This window comes from Carlito syrichta, unplaced genomic scaffold (assembly GCF_000164805.1).
Source record: "Carlito syrichta isolate Samal-C Ts95f unplaced genomic scaffold, Tarsius_syrichta-2.0.1 Scaffold305994, whole genome shotgun sequence".
Classification (NCBI taxonomy): Eukaryota; Metazoa; Chordata; class Mammalia; order Primates; family Tarsiidae; genus Carlito; species Carlito syrichta.
Window position 1 is genome coordinate 17236 of NW_007250090.1, and position 18331 is coordinate 35566.

General features: G+C 38.4%; 1 protein-coding gene across 1 annotated transcript in view; it reads left to right on the forward strand.

Moving 5' to 3' along the window:
• Window positions 1-6508, forward strand: part of LOC103265243 (protein FAM92A-like) — a gene marked incomplete at its 5' end in the record, with an annotated part of 22623 nt that extends 16115 nt beyond the window's left edge. Inside the window, 3 exons of the mRNA XM_008062939.1 lie at window positions 524-637; window positions 4569-4688; window positions 6267-6508. Of these exons, the coding sequence (XP_008061130.1) occupies window positions 524-637; window positions 4569-4688; window positions 6267-6347 (315 nt within the window). The remainder of the gene's footprint in view (window positions 1-523; window positions 638-4568; window positions 4689-6266) is intronic.
• Window positions 6509-18331: the final 11823 nt, after the last annotated feature.

The following is an 18331-nucleotide window of genomic DNA, read 5'->3' on the forward strand; positions in this document are numbered from 1 at the left end:
GCTGAGGCGGAAGGATCGCCGGAGCCCAGCAGGTCGAGACTGCGGTGGCCGGGAGCGGCCACTGCATTCCAGTCTGGGTGACAGAGTGAGACTCCAACTCAAAAACAAACAAACATATTCTGTTGTTTAAACATCAGTTGGAATTCCTAAAATGCCATCTTCAGAACTGAACTACTCTAATAATTCATAGGCATGTGGAATCAGAGTACACATTTTAGTCAGATTTTTTTTATTACAAGTGTCAATGACTAGAGATATAAAGAGGAAACTAACTAAAATAAAAAATAGGAGGAAAGTGAATAGTAGCATAGGAAATACTCTGTATAATTTGGAAATTTTACTACAAAAGGTCTTCACAACTGATTTTTCTTCCCCTCCCCCAGTTCTTTTTTTGTACTCCATTTACCCTGGAGAAAAGGATACTGCTTGTTTCATTAAGTGCCAAGACTGTAGTGAGAACTAAATGTACTAAATGCATAAACCAATTTAAATGACTGTTTACATTCAAGTCTTTGTTTTTTAGGCTATATTTTCAGAATTCATCACAATTGAAATGACATTTCACTGCAAAGCCTTAGAGCTCTACACTGCTGCCTACCAAAATATACAAAAGATTGATGAGGATGAAGATCTAGAGGTAGGACTTTGTCTATGCTCAGTTCTTCTAGCAATGTGGAAATGTTTGTTTGTTTTTGTTTTTTAGGGTTGTTTTGAGTTGGAGTCTCACTCTGTTGCCCAGGCTAGAGTGCCATGGCACGCTCACGACCACCGCAGCCTTGACCTGCTGGGCTCAGGTGATCCTTCTGCCTCAACCTCCCAAGTAGCTGGAACTATAGGCACACACTACCACACCTAGCTCATTTTTTGGTTTATTGTAGAGACAAAGTCTCACCAAGTTGCCCAGGCTGATCTCGAACCCCTGAGCTCAGGCAATCCTCTCGCCTTGGCTTCCCAAAGTAATGGGATTATATGCTGAAGCCACCACTCACGGCCTGTGGAAATGTTTAAAAGAGAGCATTCATTTGTATGGGCAACAGTACTTTAAGATAGAATATTACAGTGGGTATTGTGTGCATTTCCAAATAGCTGAACTTTTAAGATTTTCCATTTATCTGTTCTTAACTTTCAAATTAACCATAGAAAAAGGTCCAAGAGTTAATTTATTATAGCTAGTAAAATATAATTTACATAAAGCCATTTCATGAAATAGTGTATCATTTTAACTGGTGGTATAAGCCCACGGAAACAAGCTAAAAATAACCGACATTTGTTGATTTACACAGTTATGCAATGCAGAGTGTCCAAAGATTTACATGCATTTTCTCATTCAAACCTCACAAAATCTTATAAGGTAGGTGCTGTTATAACTCATTGTACAACTACAGAAACAGGCTTAGAAGCTTTTACTTATTTGTCTGTGGCCACTCAGCTAATAACTAGCAGAATCAGGATTCCAGCTAACTTTGTGTGACTTAATCACTAAGCTGTGAAATAAATGTAGGCTGATATAGACTTGCTTTATGCTGATAGCAGTTTTAGTTAAATGTAAAAATTCTGACTGGCCAACTAACATGACAGCAATGAAGCATCAAAGCCTAGTCTTCAACAGGCACATCTGAAGAATAAATGTCCTACCCTCTTATCTCTCAAAAGAAAAAAAGGCACTAGTATTTTTGCTGAAATAAATAAAATATCGAAGGCACATTTTCCCCAAATTATCTCTAATATAGAAGTGAAAAAGGCCATGTATGCTCAAGATACAACCAGAATTATATATTAATAAATTATAGAATTTGAGAGTCCTCTCACATTTGAGTTCTGAAAACTTCCCCCCATTTTTTGTTTAACTTCCAATAAAAAGTTCCTTCTCGTCTCATTACTCCACTAGTTTCAGGAGACTTAATTCCTTTTGTGTCCTGTGGTTCTCTGATATTTAAGGGAATGTATAGACATCCCCAATCTTGAGTCTCCTTAATTTCTCACAACATGGGGGTGAAGTTCAATTTGACATCATTCACTTAGCAAAAGTAAATTTCATTAATATCATCTTTTTGCAGGTTAATATCATAAGCTGGGATTTGCATAAATAAAACAGGGCTCCTTGCTCTATGAACTTATGACTACTTATGGAGACAGATATGGAATCAATTACGAAACAATGAGATGAAAGCTACACTTGAGGGTATGAATAGGAGAAGCCTCTGCCTAAGAGAATAGGGAAAAGCAGAAGAAAGATGGCACCTGACGTAGCTCTTGGAAGAATCAGTAAGTTTGCTGGGATTCCATACTGGAATTCAATGCTGGGAGCCAGCATTGCAGAGGCACATTATAACATAGTCGACATCTGTCAAGGACCAAAACCTTTTTGAATAGAGAATTAATATTCTTTGGTCTTATTTTATTAAAACAAAAGTACCTTAGATGAGAAATTTAGGGAGAATTCCCACACTTATAGCTTTGTCTGCTAGGTAAAGGTAATGTAATTGTAAAAGTGTAAAATTATTAAAGTCCTTATAAAAGTGAATGTAGGGCTGCACTGTCCAATAGAGTAGCTACTAGGCATATGTCACTCTTTAAAGTTTTTGTTTTGTTTTTTCATTTTGCTGTTTAAAGTTAATTAAAATAAAAATACAGTTCCTCAATCAAATGAACCACATATCAACTGCTTAGTATCCACATGTGGGTACCAGCAGCTACCTTTTTGAACAGAAGAGCAAACATTTTCATCATCTCTGAAAGTTCTATTGGATAGTGTTGGACTGGAGCAGAAGGTAGTTGGGAGCATGAATATGGAGTATACAGACAATTAATCCAGGAGTACCCATTAAATGATTTAGATGAGATCTTTTAGATAAACAATTTTAAAAGTAGCCTAAGGGAAATCCTTTAAAAATATTTAAGGTATTTATTATTTTATAAAAGTATTTAAGGTAGGCTCACACCTATAATCCCAGCACTTTGGAGGCTGAGGCTAGAGGATTGTCTGAGCCCAGGGGTTCGAGACCAGCCTGGGCAACTTGGTGAGACCTCATCTCTATACTAAATGAAAATGTTAGCCGGGCATGGTGGCACATGCCTGTTGTTCCGCTACTTGGAAGACAGGCAGATGGATCGCCTGAGCCCAGAACATCAAAGCTGCGGTGGCTGTGAGCGTGCCACTGCACTCCAGTCTGGGTGACAGACTAAGACTCAAACTCAAAAACATAAAAATGTAAGGTTTTAAGTGGCAGAAAAGGAGATGTCAAGAACTAGGGTAGCTACCACAGTGAAAGAGTTTAGTGATGCCATGACAAGAAGGTTCAGAATGAGGTCAGTGAGGATGAAGATGAAAAAGACAACCTTAGTGATTTTGGCAACAGCAATTTTAGTGGAAAGTGAAAGCCCAATTGTAGTTTGTTGAAAAATAAATGGAGATAAAGTAGAATGTTTGATACTTTTTAAGAAAAAAACTTATACCTTGGGAAAATTTAAAAAACTAAGCTTGGACTTGTTTTCTAGGAGAGGCAACCTGTGGAAAACAAAAACTTTTGTTTGTTGGTTTGAAGTTTGTGATAAAGGAAAAATGCAGGCTGGAAGATATCACAATATTTACTTTAAAAAAAAAAAAAAAGGTAGCAGCCCGGTTCAGTAGCTCACACCTGTAATCCCAGCACTTTGGGAGGCAGAGGCAAGAGGATTGCCTGAGCCCAGGGGTTTAAAACCGGCCTGGGCAACTTTGCAAGAAGTCTTCTCTACAATAAATCAAAAAATTAGATGGGCATGGTAGTGTGCATCTGTAGTTCCAGCTACTTGGAAGACTGAGACAAAAGGATTGCCTGAGCCTAGCAGGTCAAGGCTGCAGTGGCCGTGAGTGTGCCACTGCACTCCAGCCTGGATGACAGAGTGAGACTCCAGCACACAAACACACATACACAAAACTGGGGTGTAGAGTTTGAAGGAAAAAAGAGGGAAATCGAAGACATTCACAGCTGAAACACTTACCTATTAGTCTGTTAAAGGAATGGAAAAGAGGAAAAGGAGATAAGAAGGCTTCAGAGTGATAAGATTTGGAAGTGGTACCTTAAGGAAAGACAACTCACAAGTCATGACACTCCAGATCTTAGTAAGCTTGGAATCCATAAACTACAGTGGCTCCAAGTTACTCTTCATGGGATTTTCCATAGGAGTACTCCAGTGCAGTTAAATCAATAAGAGTTGAGGATGTGCGGAACAGAAAGAATCAAGATTATGATTTGGAGGTACAGCCTCCCTAGTAGCGTGCATAGTCTCAGAGAGTTGGAATTTTTAATTTCCCTGGTAAAAGCACTTAAGTAATTGTTTCATGACTAATTACTGTTGACATCCCTCATCACCCTCATGGTTCAAATGAGATTTTATTGCTTTTCTCCTTCTAGCTTAGACTATGTTTGCATTGCTTTGTTTTTTCTTCTAAAATTACAAGAACCATTTTTTCCCATTTGGGGGGAAACAGCTGTACAAAAATCTTAACTAATAGAAATTGTAATTTGACTTTCTAGATATTTATTGCTTAGTATCTACTTTACAATGTTGTTTTATCATTTCAATAGGTCTTTCGAAATTCTCTGTATGCACCAGATTATTCATCTCGTTTAGATATTGTAAGAGCAAATTCAAAGTCACCTATTCAGAGATCACTGTCAGCTAAGAGTATATCTGGAACAGGACAGGTGAGCTAGAAACCATAGTTTAAAGGAATCTGAGCTGCTGCTTTTGGAATTGTTCAGTACTAAAAATATTTTTCTTGACCTGTATGACCTCTTATAACTTACTGAGCCTATTTCCTGTTCTGTAAATGATTTGTGATCTGGTATAATATAAAGAGCATTGAATCTGAAGTCAAATGCTTAAGTTTAAATCTCACTATCAAGACTAGGTGGATCTTTTCAGAAATTTTACCTAAAAAGGGTTTTTGCTGAACATTATTGGCAAAATAATTTCATTTTGTCTATATCCAGAAAGCCCGACTACTCAGAATCTAGAGCAGGGGTTGACAACCATTTTCTGTAAGGGGCATTTACATTGTATATCTCTCTCCCTAGCCAAATTTTATTTTTATTATTTCACCATTAAGTGCCTTGCACATAAATTCCACAACTTATTGTTATACTACAAAGTGTTGACTATTTAAAACTAATAATGTGGCTGGGGGTGGTGGCTCATGCCTATAATTCCAGCACTTTGCGAGGCCGAGGTGAGAGGATTGCCCGAGCCCACGGGTTTGAGACCAGCCTGGGCAACTTGGTGAGACCTCATCTCTACAATAAATCAAAAAGTAGCCGGGTGTGGTGGTGCATGCCTGTAGCTCCAGCTACTTGGAAGGCTGAGATGGAAGGATCACCTGAGCCCAGCAGGTTGAGGCTGCGGTGGCCAGGAGCGTGCCACTGCCCTCCAGCCTGGGCGAGAGTGAGATTCCGACTCAAAACAAAAAACAAAAAAAAACCCTAATAATGTTACCTAACTTAGCTAACATTTGTATAGCACTTGAGAATACATTATCCCAGGAAACGTTTCTCAACCTCAGACTATTGACTTTGGGTCAGAAAATCAGATGGAAGGAGGTATGACAGAGAAGGGGAGGGAGTACTGTCCTGCGTATTGTGAAGAGATTGAGCAGCATCCCTAGCCTCTACCCACAAGATGCCATGAGCACATACAACACACACTCTCAGTTGTGATAAGCAGCCATATCACAAGACATTGCCAAATGTCCCTGAGAAGTTTTAAGCAAGATGCCCCAAGTGGCAACAGTCAGGACTTCAAGCTAGTCAGGTTCTCAACTCATTCCACTTAAATCACACTAATTTTATATCAGTATTTCTTTCCCACTACCTAGCTAAAATAGCTTATTATTTTTGCCATCCACTGGAAGATTCTCAATCAGATACTGTTTTTGTGACCCATAAATTGTTTAACTTATTTTTAACATGCATAATATACTAAGGCTAAACCTTTCTCTTAAGGTATGGTATGTTGTTGAAGTACTGGTGGCCATCCAACTGAAATCAAATGGCTAATTTCACATTGTTATGTAAAAAGTATATGATAAGTGAAAAAAACTTTGACTTCAGACCTTAAAATATAAGTCATAGCAAGTTTTCATTACTAAAACTTATAACACACGAACATTTTTCTGAAATATTTGTTGTGTGCCCTTTCCTGTAAGGACATACAAAAAGACACCAAGCATGTAAAATATTGTTTAAGTTAGTATTTTTTATTTTTTTTAATGTGTTAACTTTTGACAGGTATCCACCTGTCGAATAAGAAAGGATCAAGTAGAAGATGATGAAGATGAAGAGTCAGTCTTTACAGAAGAAGAAAATTAATTTTTTTAAGTAAACTTTACATTTTCATTTTTACCTTACATGACTAGAAATCCAGGATTACTAAATTGTAAAACTTTATACTCACTTGATATGTGATACCAGAAAACAAAATCCTATTAGAATTGGAAAAATAATTAAAGGAAATTTATGCTAACCAAAAATGAAAGTTTTAAAAAATGTTTGCCAAGAACTTCATATTAGTGCACCACACCTAGCTGAAGTTGCAATAGTAGGTACATGACAAAAAACAAAAGATCTAGCATTCCACTTAGCTTCTTTTAGGTTAAGACTCCATGCTTTCATCACCAGAAAAGGGTCCTTTGTGCTCATTCTGATTACATAAAAATTCTGTTCCATGAAGCCTTAAGTAAAAAGATTTTTCTTTTACTTTTAACAAAACCTTATGTTTCATCATTTAATATGTCAATTTACTTTTCAACAAGAGTCTAGTAAAACAGAGGAAAGATAATGGAACACTTAGTTATCTATCAGTGTTTTACAAATATACATAAAGCCTAAATTTTAGCCTAAATTTTTTTTTTTAAAAAAAAGCCACAATCAACCTGATTCTGGTTTTAAAACAAATAAAGTATTCTTCATGGACTGCAACTTTTGGAAAGCAAGTAATTTTGTAGAATGCTGCCTCATCATGGGACACCATAAATCATTAAACAGTCTATAAAAATTTTAGCAAGGTAGCCAGGCATAGTGGCTTACACCTATAATTCAAGCACTTTGGGAGGTCAAGGCAGAAGAATCACTTAAGCCCAGGAATTTGGAACCAGCATGAGCAACATAGCAAGACTTTTGTCTCTTAAAAAGAAAAAAAAGTACCATGTAACCAGATAGCTACCATATAGTTTAAATGTAAAACAGTCAAAGCCTTTTGGTGTATATGATTTTTGTTTCTTTTGGTGAGGAATTATATTTTTACTTCATAGATCCCACTCAGGCATATAAAAATTATGGAATTCATAAAATCATTTGGGATAATCAGAAAAAGCAATTATTCACCAAAGAAAAGACTGTCTAGAGAACTTTTTTTTGACTTTGTTTTTCATAATTCTATGAATAACAAAGGACTGCTTCCTAAGAACAGTCCTAAGTGATAAAATTACTTCAGTATTTCTTATATTAAACATTCAAAACATTTTACAACCCTAAATAAATTTATATTATAAAACTGAGGATATCATTGGACTTTTACCACTTCCTCAGTCAGTATTTAAGTATGGAGGTGTAGCTGGGTAGAATACAGGGTTATTGTATTTCTCTGGCTGCTTACTAAAAAGAAACATCTCTTGAGCATCATCTGCCTTATCTGTGAAATTAAAACAGTATATAAAGCAGTCAACAATTCTGGAAAAATACATGCTCTGACTACCTCAAAAAAATATTCTAAGGTTGGGCATGGTGGCTCACGCCTATAATCCCAGCACTTTGGAAGGCCGAGGTAAGAGGATTGCCTGAGCCCATGAGTTCGAGACCAACCTGGGCAACTTGGTAAGACCTCATCTCTATAATAAATCAAAAAAGTTATCTGGGCGATGTGGCACATGCCTGTAGTTCCAGCTGCTTGGACGGTTGAAGTGGAAGGATTGCCTGAGCCCAGTAGGTCTAGACTGCAGTGGCCGTGAGCGTGCCACTGCACTCCAGCCTGGGCAACAGAGTGAGACTCAAAAAAGAAAAAAATTCTAAAAAAACTGTCATCAATGTACTTGTTCTTTAATTTCTCTTTCTCTTCTTTCTTCATTGTTAAAAAAAAAACTTTGGGGCATTGGAAGGATTCATCCACACATAGTTTTTCCTAGTACATGTTATGAGTAGTCAGCACCAAAATATTTCCTATCAGAGTCAATCACTTGTAGCATCCAGCCCTGGGTGCACTATCTTCAGCAGACCCACACGTCCCATTCCAGGGCCATCCTCACAGCTTTGGGAGGCCTCTCTTCCTCCCCCAGAGACACCCACTTTACCAACCCAACCTGGTCACAACCCATTACTTCAAGGCTTGTTCTCTCCTGACTGTGGCTTGCTTGCTCTCTACTCATGACTCAGTGGCTGATTCTTCCAGAAATTACCTTTCCAGAACGCATTGAGCCTGAGTGGAAAAGAAAAGGGCTTTAGAGAATGTCACTCGACTTGAGTTCTAGCTCTACATCCCGTGGCTTTGTGACTTTAGGCAACTGACTTAACCTCTCTGAGACTAGTCTTCAAGGATGTAAAACAGAATAATCATTTCTTCTTTATAAGTAAATAGAATGTTCAAATGATAACTGTGAAGTGACTTATACAGAGGCTGGCCTATAGTAAGTACTTGATCAATGAAAAAAATGACAGCTATCATAATAGCAATTATTAATTATCTTTCAAGTTGAAAAATGATCAACAAATATAAACATGTGAAGAGTTCATATCAGGTTGACACTAATGCTATCTGGGAGCATTTTTGGCCTGAGGCAGTTACAGTTCTTTTAAATAATACACAGGCGGGGGCAGTGGGTCATACATATAATCCTAACACTTTGGGAAGTCGAGGTGGGAGGACTGTTTTGAGACCAGCCTAGGCAACATAGTGACCTTGTCTCTACAAAAAAATCAAAAAGTAGCCAGGTAGTGATGCATGCCTGTAGTCCCACCTACTAGAGAAGCTGATGTGAAAGGATAGTCTGAGCTCAGGAGATCGAAGCTGCAATGAGACTCTAACTCAAAAAATATATACATAAATACCACACAGACCTTCACCTGCCATTTTCTTGTGCTAAGATTAGGCTGGATTTTCTCCCCTAAATATCAAGAAAAAGTGTTTTGTACTCATAAAGTCCTAAAAAAAACACTGCTTATGAATTGGAGTGACAAAATTGAGATGAAAAAACATTTAGAGAAAAGGGTATAAAAACTAGAAGAGATTCATAAACCGAAAAACGGAGTTATTTAGTCAACCAAGTTCACTTCAGATCAACAAACCTTTATAAAGTACCTACTGTCTGCCAGACAGGAAGAATGCAGAAGTGGTTAAAACATACTTCCTGCCACTAAAGAATTTATATACCAGTGAGGGAACACACTTCCAAATTCATACACAATGATGAGTGACCTGATGGAGGTGAACAAGGGACCTTGTGGGAGCATAGAAAAGAAGACTTTGCCTAACCTGTGGTCAAGGAAAGACTTTCTGAAAAAGATGACACCTGAACTGTCTTGAAAAAAATAAATCCAGATTACCATGCATAGAAAGGTGGAAGGACAACTGCAGGAAAATGACCTGCCTGGAGAGAGGCATGAAAAGGTATGGTGTATTTAGAGATGCATCCAGCAATAAAGCGTTCTTAGAACATCAATCATGTGGGGAGATTGGCAGGAAGTAGGGCCAAGGGTGTGAGCAGAAGGCGGAACATAGAACGCCTTGTCTGAGATGCTGAGAAGCTTGGCTTTTTTCTCCTTGTGGTAGAAGCACATGGAAGGGAACTAACATAGATAAATTTGGTTTATCATTCTGACTATGGTGTAATGATAGTCTCGGGTTGGACTTGGGGGAAGGAGCACAAGAATGGAAGCAGTAATATAAGTTAGGATGGTCCTGCAGAAATCCAAGAGAGAGAGCAGGGTCTCAACTGGGTCATGAGAGAAAAGAACAGATTCAGAAAACTTTTAGAAAGTAAACCCACAAGCTCACACAAATCCAGGAAGAAGTAATAAATAAATCAAAATGTCAGCCTCGGACTAATGGATGGCAAATCAGAAGTTTCATTTAATCTAGGTACCTTATACACTTGTGACTACCTTGAAAATTTGGAAACCATTAGACAAGTAACATCTATACTTGCTAAACCATCTCCATCTGTCTAATAAGATGTTTTGAATTGCTGTTAATTATTTTTGAGAAACATTGAGCTTTGAAGCTAGACACATAGCTAGGTTCTGAAGTGATGCTCCTTTCAAATTCTTTATTACATTAGGTCTATGTCTTTGCCACCAATTTTTAAATTAAATAATGCAGATAGGACTTTATCCACACAAACAGGAACATTTAGATGAAATAATCATTTTTACCAGTGATGTAAAAATTGAATGAACTTACCAGTTCAATCAAGATGACCAAATTTGTTTTCTTATTGACAAAAATCTTTTATTTAAAAAAGAGATCTGCAATTGCATAAGAAGCAAGAGTTCTTAGACCCTGGAGTATGATGTGTCAAAAAAATATTTAAAGGTTGAGTGCCAACTAAGTAGCTATAAGCGTTAGTCAATGGGAAAATATATAATGGAGTAAAAAAATCACCCATCACAAATTGTTTCAGCTTGAACAATATAGCAAGACCTCCCCTCTACAAAAAATTAAAAAATTAGCCAGGCGTGGTGGCACACACCTGCATTTCTTTGAAAGGTGATGGAAATATTTTAAAATTAGACTGTGGCAGGTTACACAACTCTGTAGAAATACTTTCACTGATTTGTACACTTACAAGATCACAGTGGAGATTACACAACTCTGTATATACTTTCATTGACACTTAAAACAGGTGTATTTTGTGGTATGTAAATTTCAACTAAGTTGTTAAAAAAATTTCAGTCAGTGGAAGCAGAGTTTCAAGTCACACCCCAGTCCTCTCTCTCTCTTCAGAAGGGAGGAACCTGCAATCAAACAACCAACACAGTCTCCTCCTTGAAGAGTGCACGAAGGAGCAGTCCTTAGAATCCTGAGGGAGATCACAGATGCCATCAACAACAACAGCAGAAACATGATGGGTGATTTAAAAAAGAAAATCAATATTCTCCTCAGCCTTCACAAGTTGGAAATATTCTTGGAGACGCAGCAGTGGCCATGGAAGGCTACAGTAAGAACACAAGGAAAGTCACAGAATGGACATTCAGGGGCCAGCAAGAAACTTCCAACAGAAAAAGGACCATGCGGGCACTCGTTGGGAAACAATGCAGCATTTGGAATTTGCATGGTGACTGGAATGAGGAACATACCGAATCTGAATAGGTAATAAGAACACTGGGGCAGAGATGACATGAACAAAGGCCAAGAGGGAGCATGATCACAGAGAGAGGTGCGAGGCTGTGTGGAGGCGTTGTTGTCAGGAGAAGCCTTGGCACTGTGGGAGAGAAGCAAGGATTCCAGCAGCTGGGGCAGGTTCTTAAAAATCTGTTAGCAATGGAGTGACATCCCAACTCGAAGAAAATAATAAATCATTTTGTCAACATGATAACACTGTTTATTTTTTATTTACAATCTTCAAAGATAATTGAAGAGCAGAACTTTGTGGAAATACTCTTAAAATATTAAGTAATTTAAAATGTATAAAAAAACTATAATGAAGGGTCAGGTATAGTGGCTCACCCCTGTAATCCCAGCACTTTGGGACATTGAGGTGAGAGGATTACTTGAGCCCAGAAGTTTGAGACCAGTCTGGGCAATATAGTGACACCTCGTCTACAAAAAAATTTTAAAAATTAGTCAGGCATGGTAGTGCACTCCTGTAGTCTTAGCTACTCAGGAGGATGGGAGGAAGGATAGCCTGAGCCAAGGAGGTCGAGGCTGTAGAGGGCCATGATGATACCACTGCACTCTAGCCTGGGTGACATAATGAGACTCCGACTCAAAAAAAAAACTATAATGGGAAAAAATGTCACACATTATAGCTTAATAAATGTAAACTACATTAGTGACATAAACATACTTCATGGAAAGAGTATAGTGACCTAATAATACAAATATACAAAGGAATGAAGAGGTACCATTTCGTGAGAAATAACGAATCCACACCAAATGGAGCAACTAGAATGAGGCAAACTGGGTCAGCAATAAAATAATTTGGCTGGGTGCATTGGCTCAAGCCTGAGATCTCAGCACTTTGGGAGGCCGAAGTGAGGGGATTGCCTGAGGCTGCATGTTCGAGAACAGCCTAGGCAACTTGGCAAGACCTCGTCTCTACAATAAATCAAAAAATTAGCTGGGCGTAGTAGTGCATGCCTGCAATTCTGGCTACATGGAAGACTGAGGCAGAAGAATCGCCTGAGCCCAGCAGGTCGACGCTGAGTTGACCATGAGCATGCAACTGCACTCCAGCCTGGGCAACAAAGTGAGACAACAACTCAAAAAAATTTTTTTCTTAATATCTAAGTAAGCCAGGCTCGGTGGCTCAGCCTGTAATCCCGTGCTTTGGGAGGCTGAGGCGAATGGACTGCCTTGAGCCCGCAGGTTCGAGACCCGCCTGGGCAACTTGGCAAGACCTCATCTCTATAATAAATCAAAAACTAGCTGGTGTGGTAGCATGCGCCTGTAGTTCAGCTACTTGGAAGGCTGAGGCGGAAGGATCGCCGGAGCCCAGCAGGTCAAGGCTGCGGTGGCCGGGAGCGGCCACTGCACTCCAGTCTGGGTGACAGAGTGAGACTCCAACTCAATAAATAAATAAATATCTAAGTAAACTTAAAAGTACCTGAAAGGTAGGAACCCCAAGGATGTTAGAATAGAAGAACTTGGTAAAATAATCCTAGCAGTAGAGCAGCCATTTCATCTCAACCCTAGCCCTGTCATGTACTGCTGAGCCTTTCTGCTAACCAGCCTATTCTTTTACCAAGTAGCTTTTACCAAAGTATTCTTTTACGAATACTTTTAATACCAAGTATTCTTTTACCAAAGGTTGAGTGCCAACCAAGTAGCTATAATCATTAGAAAGAAGTAAAACCGGTCTCCCAGGGTTAGGACTTGGTAATTATTTCTAGCCCCTTAAGCAAGTCTAGTCCTAATTGTTCTTCTAGGCATCTATTATGTTTCTGGCAATGATGTACTCTTATCAGTCTTCTGTTACAGCCTCCAGTCTACCACCTGGAGTCACAAGATACTGGTGCCTGGGGCTGTCTAGAAACAAGATGTATGTGACTTCTGTTATCTACATCAAAGAATGTAACTTCCAGACTTACTTCTTAGCCCAAAAAATTCTTAAATATACCTAGCCTCTCAGCCTTCGATGCCACACTTGCCTATTGAGTGTGGCCCCCTTTCTGTCTATGGAAAGTGGATAATAAACTTTGCTTCCTTCTCCTTTGCAATTGTTTGCATTATTCCCACAGCACCAGCCCACTTTGCCTCAGTTTACCCTTTTAATACCTTTCAACATTTTTTAACCATAAATATGTTAACCATGAAAACAGTGAACTGAAAACTAATCCTCCACTTGGAATCAAATAATTGTGTCAATGTGAAAAATGTAGGCCAATCCCAGTTTTTAAAATGATCTACAGAGACAAATAAATGATGGATGCTGTTTTGATTCATTAAAATATGTTACGCTAGGCTGGGTATGGTGGCTCAATCCTGTAATCCCAGCACTTTGGGAGGCCAAGGTGAGAGGATTGCCTGAGCTCAGGGATTCAAGACCAGCCTGGGCAACTTGGTAAGACCTCGTCTCTACAATAAATCAAAAAATAAGCCAGGCATCGTAGTGCGCGCCTGTAGTTCCAGCTACCTGGAAGGCTGAGGCGGAAGGATCACCTGAGCCCAGCAGGTCGATGCTGCAGTGGCCTTTAGCATGCCACTGCACTCCAGTCTAGGTGACAGAAGTGAGACTCCGACCCAAAAAAAAAAATTTTATGCTGAAAGTAGCATTTACTTTTTGGCCTCTTTGTCAGTGCTAATTTATTATTTTGTGAATTAAATACCACACCTAATAGAAACATTTTCCATTATATTGTTGTATATATTCCCAAGTTATGAAAATAAGCTTTCCACAGATTAAAAAAAAACATAAAAACAAAATAATTTGTATTACAAGTTTTCAAAACTATGGCAAACTAACCTGATATCACAACATTCTTTTGTAATGATTATATTGAATCATTGAAGTTATTTATTAAGTAAATTAAATCAAAGGTCTTGGATCCACCAATGTTTGGATGCCAAATTGTGCTACTGTATTATGAATAAAGCTAAATACCTGGAAAATTAAAACAATTCAGAATGAAAATAAATACATATATGAAGACTATTTGCTTTTCTCCCAACTATTGTCATGTATCAGACATCTGAATTCCATGGTGATGCACAAAATTGTTTCAAGACTATTATCATCTTGTAGGATATCAAAGCAGCTTTTGATATTATAATATCGTGTTCCTTTAGAATATATTATTATGAATTAATAATACAAATCCTCTTATGTATTTAAGTCAATACACTTTTAAATATTTAGAAAGGCAACTCTCTTCTAACTCTAAAAGATATGGAAACATCAAAAGAATCTACTTGCTAGGGACAGACCTTGTTCATAATTCTAGATATCTATCAAGGACTAACAAATTACATTTTACATATATATATGTAAAATGTAATATATATATATATACCCTTGCCACAGTGGAGAATGTTTAGGTGATATTAATAAACCCATTTCAAGAAGGATATTTAGTAAAATCTCCATTTCAGGCTCCTCGCTCATCAACCAGTTGTATTTCATCCACATAGGCAGGAGAGGTGTGAGAGTTACAAGCTAGAGGGGTTTTTTGGTGCTGTGCCCTGAACTAGCCCTCCAGTGCTTGTGTTTTTGTAGGTTCACATCTGGTGGAGAGGGTGAATGGGACTCTACTACTCACTTCTAGTATCTAGGAGATTGGCACATAGGTATCTTCCTACTGAATTCCTCTTCACCTACAGTCAAGCAGCTTATGCTCTCCACTAGACTGTATTTCACTGAACTTAAAGGACAGAGTGTAGAATGTGGGGGGCTGAAATGGTATTCCTTCTTTTGGTAGGATTAGTCATATTCTAAACCTTTAAAAATTCCTAGTGAAAGTAGACATTGTTACTGCCTGCTATAAAAATAAATATCTACTTCTAACATATTTCTCCAAAAAAAATTGTGAAACTTCACGTCTTATTGTAGGTATGCAAGGAAGGATGCTAAAATAACATTTTGGCAAGCTAAATCCACAACACAGAAGAACAGCAAATCAAAACAAGAAGGGTAGTCGGGCACAGTGGCTCACACCTGTAATCCCAACACTTTGGGAGGGGAAGGTGAGAGGATTTCCTGAGTCCAGGGGTTCGATCCCAGCCTGGGTAACTTTGTGAGACCTTGTCTCTACAATAAATCAAAAAATTAGCCAGGCATTGTGGCATACACCTGTGGTTCCAGCTACTTGGAAGTGTGAGACGGAACGAGGAGCCAAACAGGTCGAGGCTGCAGTGGCTGTGAGTGTGCTACTGCACTCTAGCCTGAGTAACAAAGTGAGACTCCAACTCAAAAAAACCAAAAAAATAAATTAGAAGGGTAGCTTCATTTCCATAGTAAAGAACACTGCTGGAAGAATAACCATCTATTTAAAAAAAAAAAAAGTACAAGATATAAATTAGAAATCTGAAAATAAAACACATTTGCCAAGTGTAGTGGCTCACACTTATAATCCCAGCACTTTGGAAGTCCAAGGCGGAAGGATTGCTTAAGTCAAGGATTGCTTGAGTCAAGGACTTCAATATGAGCATAGGTAACATAGGGAGACCTCATCTATAAAACATCTATAACAACAAAAAATAAGCTGGGTGCACACCTCTAGTCCCAGCTATTCAAGAGGCCATGGTGGAAAGATCACTTGAGTCCAGGAGGTTGAGGCTGCAGTGAGCCATGATCATGTCACTGCACTCCAGCCTGGACAACAGGATGAGACCACTAACTGGAAAAAAATCTGTGGTAAGTTTCTGGTGATAACATCTAGACATTTAAAAACAGCATATAAGAAACAAATACCACACATAATACTTAATGGCTAAGATTTGCTAATCTAAAATAAGTTAAAGAACTCATAAAAACATATAAAAAGCAGTTTTAACATTAGAACTGAGGGTTGGCCGTTGCTCGTAAAGCGTTAAAGACTAGTAAATGAGCCTGGTGCAGTGTACCACCAACTATTTTTTTTATTTTTTGTAAAGACGAAGTCTTGCTTTGTTGCCTTGGCTGGTCCCAAACTCCTGGACTCAAGCAATCCTCCCGGCTAAGCCTTCCAAAGTGCTGGAATTAGAGGTGTGAGCCACCGTGCCCCACCAGACAGCATACATTTAAAAAAACAAAACCATGCCAAGCTCAGTGGCTCAGCCTGTAATCCCATGATTTGGGAGGCTGAAATGAATGGATTGCCTGAAGCCTTGGGTTCAAGACCTGCCAGGGCAACTTGGCAAGACCTCATCTCTACAATAAATCAAAAAATCAGTAGGGCATGGTAGCGCATGCCTGTAATTCCGGCTACTCGGAAGGCTGAGGCGGAAGGATCACCGGACCCCAGCGGGTCGAGGTTGCAGTGGCCGGGAGCGGCCACTGCACTCCAGTCTGGGCGACAGAGTGAGACTCCAACTCAAAAAATAAATAAATAATAATAAAATAAAAAATAACAAAACCAGCAAGGCACAGAATACTTAGTGTTCTAGAATTTCTCTCAAACAGTCTCCTCAAGGTTTTACTCTAAGGCTTCATCTCATTCCACAAATGGGTTTCATCTTGGGAATGTGAATGCTCTTATAAGAAGATTCTGATTAAAGCTATAGTCCATTTTGCCAGGAATAAAAAAAGTACACATATAAAATCTTGCAAATAATTTCAGCGCAATCCAGAGAACCACTGAAGTAGCCCAGGAAACACAGTTAGGAACCTCTGTTTTAGATGTAGGTGATGTTCTCTCTTGATAAGAGTGCTAGTTACTGGGGTATATTCTGTTTGTGAAAATTATGACCTGTAAGTTACATCCTTACAAAATATGTACTTCTGTATCTATATTATACTTGTATCTATAGTTTAAAAAAAAAAACCTGTTTTACATAGTCTTCCTGGGTGACCTTACACTAACATTGCTCCAGCCGTGACTTCATAGGACAGCCACTCCCCAACTTACTACGTGCCTTTATTTCTAAGACCCAGTTCCTTGCATAATACCTACAGGACACCTCTTTCTTGATGTCCCAAAGGTATCTCAAGATACAACATACTGAAAACTAAATTCAGTCTCTTTCCCTCAAAACCTAGTCCTCCATCTGCATTTCCTATCTTAGTGAAAGGTACTATTACAAACCACTTAGTCACTCAAACAGAATTCTTGGTAATGTTTTACTACTCTTTCCTACCTCTTCTTTCCCTTAACATCTCTCTCTATCTTACTTTAGCCCCATTATTAGTGACTTAGCTTATAGTCTCATCATCTTCTAATGAAGATGAAGACAGAGAGATGGAAGAACACAGAAGGAGGAGGAAGATGAGGGAAAATGGAGAGAAATTATAGAAGAAGAAAGGAAAAGGAAGAAAAAAGTAGGAAAAAGAAAGAAGAGGAAGAAGATGACTGTATTATTAAAAATAGTAACAACAAGGCCGCAGTGGCTCACATCTATAATTCCAGCATTTTGATTGGGTGAGAAGGGAGAACTGCTTGAGGCCAGGAGTTTGAGACCAGCCTGGGCAACATAGTAAGACTCCATACCTACAAAAGAAAAATAAGAAATTTTTAAAAATTAATAACATTCCTTTACTGGGTACCCATCCATAATCAGTACTGTACTGGGTTCTATATACATGATAACTTCACAAAACCTTTTTTTCTGATGCTTCCTTAATCCCAATAAAAAGGTAGTGATACATGATCAAACAGTTAATGTTATAAACCAGATACCCATATCAGATCTCCTTGACAAGACTTGAATCCTGACAACCAGAAATACGCAAAATAAAATATTTTATTTGATTAATGCTTCAAGATTCAACTCAAGTCTTCTTATCTTCATGAAGCCTGTTTACCTATTCCAGAGCTTCATATTCTCCTTCTTTCTCTAAACATAACCTGCAAATACCATATGGCACATGGCTTTCTATAGATTAAAGGAAGAATACGTGAAGTATATTTAATTTTTTAATTTTTTTTTATTTAAAAAGTACATGCCAGCTGGATGCAGTGGCTCATGCCTGTAATCCCAGCACTTTGGGAGGCAGAGGTAAGAGGAATGC